The 13,667-nt window shown below is 33.9% G+C and overlaps 1 protein-coding gene across 1 annotated transcript in view; it reads right to left on the bottom strand.

Moving 5' to 3' along the window:
* Positions 1-13,667, bottom strand: part of SDCCAG8 (SHH signaling and ciliogenesis regulator SDCCAG8) — a 265,480-nt gene that overhangs the window by 165,391 nt on the left and 86,422 nt on the right. The window contains 2 exon segments of the mRNA XM_007462638.1: positions 8,029-8,145; positions 10,994-11,128. Of these exon segments, the coding sequence (XP_007462700.1) occupies positions 8,029-8,145; positions 10,994-11,128 (252 nt within the window).

Here is a 13,667-nt window from a genome sequence, read left to right as displayed (position 1 = left end):
AATGATAGTTATTATGTTCTTTGACATATATTTATTTGCAAACCTGTCTTACATACTCCCTTTTTTTAAGAACAGAAGTTCATTCTAGGCCAGCATAGTGCATGCAATATATGGTTATTGAGTTTAAAAAAAAAACGAGTGAAACTTAGGGCAAAAGGATTCTAAATTTATAACAGTATCTGTTCTCTTCAAAATATGACTTATCACTTTCCTTTGAAAGTACATGTGAATGGCCATATTAAAATGATCTATGAAGAGAAGTCAGCAACACATAAAATGCTTAAGATATTGTTAAGTGGAAAAAGTAAAAACCAAAATTACATCTAGGCTATGTTTACTACTTGAAAATATTATATATGCATATGGACAAAAAGTAGAAGGTAAAACAGAAAAATGAAAACAATTTGCTCTGTTGGGTGGTGGAATTATTGGCTTCTGTGAATGTGTCTATGTTTATACAATAAATATTTTTTTAAATGTATACATATGTAGTAATTAGTAATATTTATACTGGATATTGGTACTAATATTTATGGACTATAAAAAAAAAAGCATCTGTAGCTGTCCTATGTCTAATACCACTCAGTTTGCCGGCCTGCATGGAAACATATTCAAAGAACTGCTGCCACCTGGTAGTCACCATAATTGCAGACTTGGTAATCAGAGAAGATAACCGGTAAGGTTAGAAGGCTGGGTCAACTTTTAAGGTCAAATTAAGCATGCACAAATTTTTTAAGGACCAAAATATGAATCATCCACTGAAACTGAAACACGGCAAAAACTGTATTTCTTTAGGACCAATAGTTGATGAATCTTATGACTTCCTTAAAACACAAAAATATTTCTTGACTTTACAGTTTTATATTCCTATCCAAAGGCACACATTTATTTCTAAATATTTATCCCATAAGGCTATTATTTCTAAAATGGCTTGTTTTGTTTCTTATTTGTGCCCTTATAAATAGCCCTATATTGCTACTTTCATATATATTGTTTCTGTGCATATTTGATTTTTTAAAAAATATATTATTATGGTGAATAGCATTATCATCTTTGCTGGAAAATCAAATGACTTTTTTGAACATATGGATTTCCATGGTGGTTTTATGAATGAGACATACATATACTGCCACCTAAAACCATGGCCCAAATCATTATTAAAGTTACTAATGCTAAATGCCCCAAGGATCTGCAACTTGGTATTATTCACTGGATTGATTTGGAACTGTTTCTTTGTTCAAAAAAATCAAACTCAAGTTTTTACTGCTAATTTTCTGACCTTACAAACATAATTATAATCTTAAATGGAGAAATTAACTTTATGTGGTGTTTTAGAAAAATAATAAGTTGATAACATTTTATAAAATGGAGATATTTTAAATTATTTACGTAATCCTATTTGTTCCATTCAAGCATCACACAGCACAAGAACAAAAGAAGCTGATTTATTAGACATATGCCAGGGTGAAGAATTTTCTCAGAATTCTTGGTTAGCCTGTGATAAGAACACAAATTTATCTAAGTATGATGAACAATGCTTTAGGGCATACTTTAGGGAAGATGCTATTTAAAAAAAAAAAAAAAAAAGCTTTATTGCATCACACACATGGAACCAGATTCTCCCTCTTATGGGCTGTAGCCAGCATGAAGTTCACACTACATTAATTTGCACTTGTCGATATGCTACTTTGCAAGTATTTTTAAGGCATGTTCAAATGTGTACTCTGTCTCATAAACTAGAATATAAACCCCCTAAGGGCAGGACCTGGGTCTTCTAGTTATCACCCCACAGTGCCTAGCGTTCTGGTCTGGGCAGGCCAAGCCCTCTCGAATGGCTGTGGTCTGAGTGAGCAGCAGGGAAACGAATGTGCTAAGCCTCTAGCACTGAAAGACGGTGTGAAGAACACTGGAGAGCAACTCTGTCATCACCAAGACCAAGTGATTACATGTACTAACGGCATGCCCAAGTGGCCCAATCCCAGTCATTTTTTAGAGATAGAAGTGAGACTGCAGGTGGTAGTTGGATAGTTTCTGAAGTCTAGCTCTCAGAAGCCATTCATTATCTCAATATATTCCCCAAAAGCCTTCTGAAGAGAGTATACAGCATTACAGACACATAAGAGAGAACAGAGACGAACGGGATTTTTCTTTAATCTGTAGTTGCTAAATTACGAGTAGAAAAGACAAATATCACTACTAGCCAGTTTAACACATACAGTGAAATATTCCTAGGATGTTTCCAGAATCAAATAAAAGACAATGGACCTCAGAGGTCCATTAGTTGGGTCTTTAGGTAAAGCATACTACGGCTACCGTTTAAAACTAAAAATTTCAGGGAAGAAAGTTCCATGACCTGTTGTAGCAATCTGTTTCAATCTTCTTACTGTCAGAAAGTTATTTCAGGCTGCTGTGATTTCCAGTTGCTGTGATTAAATCTCTTTGTTCTTATTCTTTCCATACTAAAGATTGAGAAAAGGTGTTTAACTTTCTCCTTGAAATTATCTGTCAAGTCCTTAAAGACAGTGAAGCAATGCTTTAGTCTTCTCTAAGTAGAAAGGTACAATTCTTCAACTTTTCTTTATTACTTTTATTTCTCTGGCCTTATGTAGGACTTAACCTTTAGGACGTGTTGGGCTTCCTCTCACATTTACACAAAGCCATACAAAATAGCTGTACTACTCCCAACAATCTAATTCATTCAACTGAACTTAGGAAATAACTCCTGTATTGATACAGTCCACATTTTTAAATGTCAGCATTAAAGTGTGCAGTCATACTGCTGTAGGTATGAGCAACACTCAAACCTTTTTTTGTGCTAATTTTCTAGCCAAAATTTTCTGATCTATTTCTTTTGTATATGTGCTCTAGCCTTAAATATTTGCTTTGATTACCCCCTTCAGGTAATTTTGAACTTCAACATTTCCTACTCAGTATTAGCCACAACTCCAAAGTCACAACTTACACAATACTGATAAGAAAGTCTTTTTATCTCTGAAAGAAATTGAACCAACCTAAAAATGTTGTAATATAAAACAATTTATTTATGTATATGTGTATTCTCATCCAAGCCAGTTTTTAAGTCATGTGCCACTAATAATAAGATAATAAGACTACAACCAATCATATACTCACCTGCTGATGCCATTAGATGATTAAGAGACCAGGGATCAGTCACATTTTCTGTATTTCAAAATACTCTAAAACCATTAAGTTATAATTTAAGATTGATAGGTCTTCAATCTCAGAACTCCACACTCTAGCAGGGCAGAGGAAACAAAGTTTTATCTTTATACTCAGGGCAGGGGTTGGCAAGCTTTTTCTCTAAAGGCTCAGATAGTATTTCAGTCATAGTGGGCTATGGGGTCTCTGCCACAACTTCTCAGCTCTGCCTTTGTAGCAGGGAAGCAGCCGTAGACAATACATCAACAAATGAGTGTCGCTGTCCTCTTCTACAACTTTATTTGTAAAAACAGACTGCAGGTCAGATTTGGCCCATACTCTGTAGCTGGCCAGCCTTCTTTTACAGATACAGGACACCTGCGCATGTTAAACACACACTCATATCTGCATGTGTAAGTAGGAGTATATATGTGTGTGTTAGCACACCAAATCTCTGTCTGCCTATCCCCATAGCCATGGTGGCTTCATGGGCATGTGATCAGTGTGCTCATACAGGGCCCTGTGTTTAGAAGGGCCTTGAACTTGCAGTTTAATGCTCTGTGGTCAACGTCTTAAAATTCTTAATGATTTTATATTGGAATTTGTGTTTTATAGGTGAAGTCTGATGGTACAATGGAAGCCCCACTCACATCTGTGGTCTTGTCTCTCCCCTGACTCATGGCAGCCCTGGGGCACTTCTTGTACACTTGTTCCCTTCCAGCTTCCTCTTCCTGGCCCCTGCCTTGGGACCTTGCTGCTCTCCATGTTGGGTGGGACCAGGTCATGGCAGTGTTAGGGGGAGGCATTCGTTCTGCCGTTATCCTTTACCTCCGGCGGGAGCCTGGATGTGAGCCTGGGAGAGGTTGGGTTGAGTGTGTACACCCCTAACGCCTGAGGGTAGGACATGGAGTTGACTATCCCTCCTCCCACCTGGCAGCACTACAGCACACTCAACAGACTCAGCACCACCCTGCCCACCCTGACCCCTGTACCAAGTGTCTCCCTGTGTGGAGGCTACAGTCCCTAGGGGGCTGCCCAGCTGACCACCTTGGGATGGAGAAGACTGACTCTCTCCCCTCCCCACCAGGGCATGGTGTATAGGTTCTGTGGCTAGTGACATGGAGAACCTAGAAACCAGGGATTCATCTGTACACCCAGTCATGGGGCACCTATGGGGGTCTGCATTCCCCCCACCATGAATATCCCTGTGCTGGAGGGAGTCCAACGTTAAATAGCAAATAAAAACACCATGACATTCAGAGGGAGGGAGGAAGAGGGAGAAGGGGAGAGAGAGAGAGAATGAGAGAGAGAGGAAAGGCTGCCTGCAGGAGAAAGGAAAACGTTTTGTAATTCAGTACCTTTAACATCACATTTTTCCTGCTTTTTGAACAAAGGGCCCTGCGTTTTCATTTGGTACTAGGTCCTGATCAAAGATTAGAGGCTGTAAAGAATCATCTTCGGAGACTCATCTACCAAAATGGAAGCTAATAAAGAAAATTCCACTTATGCATCACTCATTTCAGAGTCAGCTAACCTTCATACCGCCAGGGTAATAACAGGTTTCCTGCGGCCTTCCTAAATCTTAAATGTAAGGCTCTGAGATTAATTATGTATTTTGGATTTCAGACTAAGGGGCTCCTTTCAGAATATGATGATTGGGGTTGCTGCAAGGTAGCCATTTCCTTCAGACAGTTTGCTACAGGATTAACTCATTTCCTTAGAATGGTGATGAGGTACCTTATAAATATAAAGCACAATCAAAACATTATGCATGAAATTTATTGATAACAACAAAGAAAGTTGAAACTTTTCTAAGATTTCCCTTTATTTCGTATTAAAGAAGGTAATACCATAACATTCTAACATACAAAAACATAGGTTTCCCTGATTTGAATAAACTAACTGTAAAACAAACACTGTAGAGATGGTATTTGAATATGGGTTGGGCATTATAGGATATTAAAGAATTATTAATATTTTTAGGTATGATGATGACATAGTGATTGTGAAAAAAATCCTTCGTAGATGCACAATGAAGCATTTATGGGTAATAACACAATATCTGAGATCTGCTTTACATACTTCAGCAAAAGCAGAAGAGAGGGAAGACAGAAGAGGAAGAGGAAGAGAAGATGGAGAAGAAAAGGATGACAAAGATGACAAAGAAGATGAAGATGACAATGAAGGTGAAGATGAAGGAGAGAAAAAATTGTGAGGCAGATGGAATAGGATTGGCAAAATGACAAGCCTAGGTGATGGATATGTGGGAATTCATTATAATAGTCTCTTTATCTTCATATATGTCTTTAAATTCCCATAATGGAGTGTGTGTATATGTATAACTGTTGTCTACAAAAAATTTCTAATAAAAATCAGGCACAGATTTTTTCATTCTCCTTCATACCAAATGTCTTTTTTTTTTTTTTTTTTTTTTTTTTTATAGTGCGAGAAGCATCCTCTGAGGCTGACAGGAGCTCTCTAAACTGAAGAGATACAAAGGAGTTGATGGGAAGGATAATCTGCCCATCAGTTCCTAACACAATTAAAAAAAAAAAAAGAAAAGGAGAAAATGGGAGGAAGAGATTGCCATTGTTACTCTCCTAACCTTTCCTTCTAATTATGCCAGAGTCAAGGCTTGGGTCACAAGGAAAATGATTTGGGTGGTCAACCATTTGCCCTATTTTGTATACATCAAAAAGCTCTTGTTCTCACCACATTCCAATCTGACAGATTCCCATCTACTTTAAAAATGTAAGAAGCCAGATTAACAAAAATATAAATAAAATGACTATATTACAAGGAACCCCCTTTTTTGTATACATAGAGATAGCCTTCTTGTTATTCTGAATTGCATGATATGTAACACTTTAAAAGTAAAATACGCTTTATATTATTATAGGTACTTCAGATAAACATTCAACATGCCCAGCTTTTAAAAGTTAAATGTAAATTTCTCTCTTGAGTGCAGATGGTGGCCAAGCAAAGTAGCTCTTCAGTCATAAAGACAGAAGGTCAGGTCATGGCTGAAAGACCAAAGAACAATTGCTGCTTTGCTACTCCAGATCATCAATGGAATGAGACACCACTACTTTCTTTTTTTTTTGAAACTGTCTATTCAATACAAAATAGTTACAAGGAGTACCTATAAGATTTCCTCAAATTATGTCCAAGAAAAAATAGTAATAAGCACATCACATCTCTGACATCCTAAAAAGGCACATCTCTATCTAAAAATAATACTAAAATCATTATAAAAACTGTCAATGTTTCACTATTTAGCAGGAAATATTTACAAATGAAAACTGCTCCTTTTATAATCCTGCAACTTTAGCCTCCACCTCATTAGTGGTTAATTAAAATGAGATATAGCATTAAAGACAAATATTACAAATACTTCTACACACGTTATTCATTTACAAGGGATATTATAATCTTATTATTCCTATAGTGTTCTTTCTCTCTAGAATATTAAAATGTAATTTTTAAATAACTCAGAGACTCTTCCTTACTGTATTTTTCCAGTTAGTCCAAAATGTTATGCTGGCAGATGCTACAGAATAACAGAAAAGGTATATAATAATGCTAGTGAGCATGCCAATATGATACCTTTTTTAAAAAGTCGTATAATATATCAGAAAAGGAAAGTTCTGTGTTGGTTAGTAATCCTAGATCTTCAGTTCCTGATAGAAAGGATTTTTAATTCCACTATCAGGCACGCCCCCAACTGGATGGAATGAAATATCAACAGTTTCATTATTTGTACATGTTAACAAGGAAAATTCTTCTGAAAATTTAAAACTCTTTAGAACACTTTGAATACAGTGATACAAAAGCATAATTTGATTTTGGTTGTATAGATTTTAATTTAATGCCAGGGATTTCAGCTACAACTTGAAAAACTTTTTGTACTAAATTTCATTATCACTTTCATTTTCAATACTTTTCCCAATTGTCTTTGTATCATTTGCATAGAAGAGTTGATTGGGTTGAAAGGGAGATATGTTGGAAAATACAGTAAAAAGTGTTGAACTAGAAATATATTTCAAAAAAATTTATTTAGGACTACCCACTTTTAAACCATAGTGATTTCTTTAAAATAATGACACTGAGAACTCAGTCTTATTTTAATTGAATAGATTTCTCAACCTGCTTTCACTGAATAAAAAGAATGAAAGTGTTCAATGTTTTGCACTATAACAAAATTAGAAAATCAAAAGTCAGCCTATTAGAACTGCCTCTCTAAAAACTTTATCCATGTTGTCAATTAAAAGTGAAGTATCTACATGATCTCAACAAAGATATAATGTAAAACATCTGTTCAAACTGAAATTGAAGTAAGTGGCAGTTTTTTCCCTAACATTTCCAATTTTACTGTATTTAGGTTTCCTGAGCAAACGTATTCTTGGTTATCTTAGTTAAAACTGGTTTCACTCTGCCAACGATCAATTTGATTGACATATTTACATATCAACTCATCTCATCTCACAAATTTTAAACTTTTTCACTTAAAATTGGATTCAAGTTGGCATCTTTAAAGAACTTTATGTACATATATTTTAGGTTCAAAATGAACATTAGAACATTTTCTTTTACTTTTGTAAGTAATAGATACACATATCCAAATGTATATTTATGACCTGTCAGATTGTAATTTCATATGCATGCAGTTGTATTCTCACAATTTCATGTGAAAGGTGATAATTTTAGGCAACTGTAGATGAAATTCTTTTAACAGTATAAATTGGATCATTCCATTAGTTAGAAACAATATAATAGAAATGAATGACTTAGGAATAAAACCATAACCATTTCAGAAAAAACATTAGTTATGTCTTTAATTGCTGCAGTTATGCTTGTATCAAATATTACCTGATCTTTAATTTCAAGATCCCTTTTAGTTTTTGTCCTGTACTCTCTGTGCTCCTTTTCTGCCTCATCCTTCTCCATTTTGGTTTTATTCAATTGATAGCGCATTTCTCCACACACCTGTTAGATTATAAAAACTAGATCAACAGCTGCTGGAATCTACCAGGCAAGGCCTGCAATTAGATCTTTTGGTGCCCCCTAGAGGTCACATAAATAAAACACAATAGAACTTTTCTAAGAATGGCATTTTCTATTAGCATATTCAATATATTCTGTTAAGATGTGGAGGCAATATCAGATGTTATTGAGTCTTACAATTTCAAATGACAGATAAAGAAATGCATAACCAGGGAATTTAAGTGATATATACAAGATTTTTCATGTAAAATAATAGTTTCAATTGCATATTATCATCTAAAATGCACTATCATCTTGCTTTTAACTAGGTAAAATTATTAATTAAAATATTAAGCTATGTCATTATTCATTCAAATTGTCATGGTTATATAGATACTCTATATTAAAAACTTTCCTTTAAACTCTTTATCAGTTAGGCTTTTATTTAAGGAAATTTATAAAGGTATTTTTCTCTCTGCTACTAGACTATATTATCAATATTTAGGAGTAGAGTATTACCCAGCCGGTATTTACTGTAGGCTTTGCAGATTATGTCAATCTTACCATGCACAATACTGTGTATTTAAATTAAATAAGTTAAAAGTCATAGACTGCAAGTAAGCCCACTCTGCTTTTAAAATAGCTATGGCATTCAACATAAAAGGAAAATATACATGTAAGTGAAATGACTTTAACATATTGTTAAATAATAAACACACTCAGTATCTTAAAATTGGGTATCATTCTTTATGTAATCTTTTTTTTCAATCCAGGGCATCTACAGACAGATAAATACATTTGGAAAATACAATTAGCAAATAAATCTAAATAAAGAAGTTATTAACTTTTGAGATAACTGAGAACTTGTAGAGAGATCAAGTAATACACACATCTGCTAAGTCAGCTTCTAAGTTACAAATACAAGTTTTTAAAAATCATGTATCATCTAATGGCTATACCTGTTTGAGACTTCGCAATCTTGGTAGTTCTCCAAAAATGATCATTAGAATTTTAGAAATTAGTTTCATCATTATTGAAGTATTAGAATCTTATAAAACCTATATGCATTTCCTATGTTCAAATAAAAAATACGTTAAACTAATGTGTTCAAAAATTATAGTGACAAGACAGAAGAAAAAGTCAGTAAGCTTTTCCCCAGTGACCCTCACAAAGCTAAAAAAAGAATAAAATTACTACAAATTGTATCTGAAATTCAAATACCTTCAATGTGCAAGAGTTGATCCTTCCCCTTTCAAAAATATTAGTAATTCACAAAAAGTTACTAAAGCTAAATAAAATTTAAAAATTAAGAATTACAGAAAAAAATTAGAGGAGTCCTAATTGACTTTCTTCATTCACTATTCCAATCTATTTGATTTACATATAGGAATAAAATTTAAAGACCCCAATTATAATATCAGAACATAACAGTTATACAACCATGGTGTTTAAAACCCAACACCAGTACAAAATTATTATATATCTAAGCATTAGGTCCTGTTTAAAACGATTGCACCCCTTAATTTTATTTTTAAAGTTTCCTTGCCTCACTAATTTCAGTTTAAAATGCATTTGCTAAGTTTATCTGTAACACTTAAATTTCATCTAAAATAAATGAACAAATTAAATTTAACTAGAATTATATTATCCCAGGGTTGGAAGAAGGCTTAAGGCACTCCTCTGATGCTTGAGTCCTTTTGGACAGTTCTAAAGACAAGTAATCATTCTTTACTGTACCAAATTTCAACAGAAAGCTCTCTCCTTATAATGAATTGAAAATCCTCATCATAGCTTTCACCTATCAATCCAGGTTAACCATTTCCATCTCTCTGCACCAGTTCCCTTACTTCTACCCCTACCTCCACACAAACATCAATTATATTAGCAAATATGATATTTTAAGCTTCTACATTAGCTAGCTTGAATTTTAGAAAGCAAATGAAGAACTATATAAATTCAAGGGGAAAAAAAAGAAAAAATAGGCTTCCTTTCCTAATATATATTAAAGTTAATTTAAATTACTGAGTTATAAAATAATAATGGCATTAAAAATGTGTGCAAATTTAGGAAAATATGTTGAGAAGTAAAATGCAGTATGAAATGGGTATGCATTTTAATAAAATTATCTGTGTATGTACTGATGAAAAATAAATTGATTTAATTTATTACATCATGCATGTCCATATTTAGTGATTTAGTTTTAAAGCAATGATTACTGAAATCTACACAGACTTCTAGTGTTTCTTAAACATGTACCTTAGCCAGTTAAGACCATTAAGCATTTTAGTTCTTGGTTCACAAGTTTGTGATGCCCATAGTGCAGACATAGTGATACCACAGTGTAAAGTATAAATTTAAGGACCAACAGAATAAGAAGTTGTAGTATTAGAATCTTGATTTTAGACAACAGGTCTGAAAGAATGAGAGATGGAGAATTATGTTAAGCACACTTTTCATGTTATAAATAAATACATGTCTTTTAGTATTATTGTGAAGACCAAACTTATGCAAAAAATTACTCCTAGTTGACTAATTCAGATGTACAAGTTTTATCAGGTATTCAATAATTAAAGTAATAAAACTTGTTTATTTACAATTCTGTCTCAGCAACTTAATCCTTAAGCTCTTTGAGGACATTATTTGTGTCTAATTCATCTTTGTATTTGCAGCACCCAGAAAAGGGCCTGCTGATAATAAGTAAATGTTTGCTGAATGACCATTATGTGGACCTTTATTATCTTGATATAACAAAATTTTTATACTCCAGACTTCTTTTTGAGCTTTTTACACTAGGAAAAAATTTTCAACTAAAATATTTAAGTAATTAGTAAACTAAAATCTCTCTTTGTACCTTTGTGACATCCATTTCCCGGGAAGCAAGCTGATTTTGAATTTCCTCTCGTTGATTAACAGCTGAAATTTTCTCTCTTGTAATCTTTTCCACCTGAGCCTCCAGTTGGGCAATACTCTGAGCTAGGGTCAACGTCTGTCCGAGGAAATAAAAGTCCTAAGTGATAATGTCATTTGACAAAAATATTTTAAATATCTTGAATTAATAGAGTCTCAGCATGGCCACTGGGCTCTCTCTCTGTAAGTCATTTCTCTGTGGATTGGGTATCTCCATTGCTCTGCATTCTCAATTCATCTCCCTTGACTATCACCTCATGTAATTTTCTTTTTTTTCTGGTGGTGAGAACTTTTAAGATTTGCTCTCTTAGCAACTTTCAAATACACAGTACAGTACTGTTAACTATAGTCACCATGCTTTTTAAATATTAAAAATAGAATCAATCAGCAGATATTTATTAAGAAACTTCCATATGCTATACTAACCCTGTAAGAATACCAAAGTTTTATGTCCTTTAAGAATTTCTAACCACCTTATAAAGATATGCCCAATATCTGAAAAATTCAATAAGAATATAAAATAGTATTTTTTAAAAATACGAAGTATTTTAGAAATTTTGTACTATGGTAGACACAAGAATAAAGGTGCTGAATTTATCCTCCATGTTAAAATATATTTCAAATTTTCATGATATATTATTTCTCAACTAAAATTATTTACATGCACAGTACTTAACATATCACACTGTTTTTTGTTGTGTTTCCTCATTAGACTAGAAGTTCCTCAAGAGCATGTTTCTCAAGAGGTATATGTTTAACGTTTGATGAATGAATGAATCATTAGAATAAATGGCTTTTCTGAGGGACTATATGGATATCAGGTTCTTAGTTTTTCTTCCCAGGGTCAGAAATGTCTTCTAGACCTTAGATTTAACCTTTATAGCTTTTGGTTTGCAATTACATTTTACTCTGCTCCAGTAGGTCAAACTTTTCTAGGCTATTAATTTCTCATTTGTATTAGCAGTTTTAAAGTGATGAAGAAATGCTACCTTGCCCCAGATCAAAACATATGGGATAGCTATCAGTTTTTAATCAGCTAAAATAAAAACTGATAACAGATTTGAAATAATATTTGAAATCTGTCATTGTACACTAACATGGGTGTGAATTCAATTTTACAACTGAAATCAATAACTAAAATTTTGTAATAAAAATCAAGATTACCTTTGTCAACTAATTAAAATTGACAACATGAAAATAATGAGCCCCAGTAGCTACTTTCTAATTTAGATGGTAGATGTATTAATTAACATTCCTGGGGTTTGTGGAGAATTGTACATTTAACTTATGGCTGTTTACATGTCCTTCTTTCATCAAGAGATTGGCTACAAATCTAATTTGCACATAAAATTACTTTTACTAATACCAAGCTACAAACTATCCTTATGCAGATTACAATCTCAAACAAAAATTAAAGGTCAAAAGAAGTTAAATGTAACAAATCAAAAATATTAATTGAATTTTCTTAATTTAAAACTTCAAGTTCATGAGTAAGCATATTATGAATATGTAATTATAGCTTTTCTGGAACCATACAACAATAACAAACTTTAATTACCAGCTACTAAAAACCATATATTACTTATTTATGTGGATCTATGGTAAACATATTAATATTGTGTGGTTTTTTTGAAGTAAATGGGCAGACATTTATTTTGCTAATGGTAAATTCTGAGTCAGTTTCTATAGCATGTAACAAATCACACACCTTCCATATGATTCCTTCCCTCTGCCACCCATCACTTCATTCCTCTGCCCACTACCTGTCTGCTCCCTTCTGTCACCCACTTCTCAAGGCCTCCCCTCCTGTTGTCACACCTTCTTTTTCTCCATGCCCACCATCTGGAAGTCAACATTACACTGCAGGAGCTTCTCCATCCACATCTGTTGCAGGGGCAGAAGTAACACAGACAGCTGCAACACTGCTGGATGTCCAGGGTGTTGACATCAGATAAGTCCTTTAAACTTTGACAGGGGCAAGCAAGAGACAAGGACACCCAGGATGGGAGAGCTTGATAGAAATCTCTACACTAAAGCAGTCCCTAGTGTACTGAACGTGGTATAAAATAGCATTCCTCATAAAAAAGGTACAAGAATTAAGGATTCTAGCAATGGGCTATTATCAAGGGAATCAAATGAGAAAATTCACAAACCACAGGGGGCATTCAATAAATAGATGATTGAAGGACTGATTGAACGAACAAACTTAGCGATTTAGTGCAACCAAAGACCATTACTGATGCCAACAGGCAAACTCACAGCAAGTTCTGTTCATGGGGGAATGATTCAAAATCTGTCTAGGTAGAAGGCATCTGCTCTCCTACAGCTTCCCACACAAATGAAATTTTTAAGCAGTAAGAAGAAAGGAAAGAAGAAAAATAATAAAAAGAAGGAAAGAAAATCTACAAGTCTCACAAGCATTCCTACCACTGGGAAAGCAGGGACGCCTGCTCCAGAACTAACCATGAGAAGTTACAACGTTATGATTAATTGTTCAGACACCCTATTAAATTAACTTCCTGTGCTAAGCAGTGTGATAATTTTCTCTTTTAACTCCCTTTGGAAAGGAATGTATTGGATTAACTTTCAGTTGAAAAAATGAAAACTTAAGTAATGTT

This window comes from Lipotes vexillifer, unplaced genomic scaffold (genome assembly GCF_000442215.2).
Source record: "Lipotes vexillifer unplaced genomic scaffold, Lipotes_vexillifer_v1.1 scaffold104, whole genome shotgun sequence".
Taxonomy (NCBI): Eukaryota; Metazoa; Chordata; class Mammalia; order Artiodactyla; family Lipotidae; genus Lipotes; species Lipotes vexillifer.
This window is presented reverse-complemented; position numbering and strand designations above follow the sequence as displayed.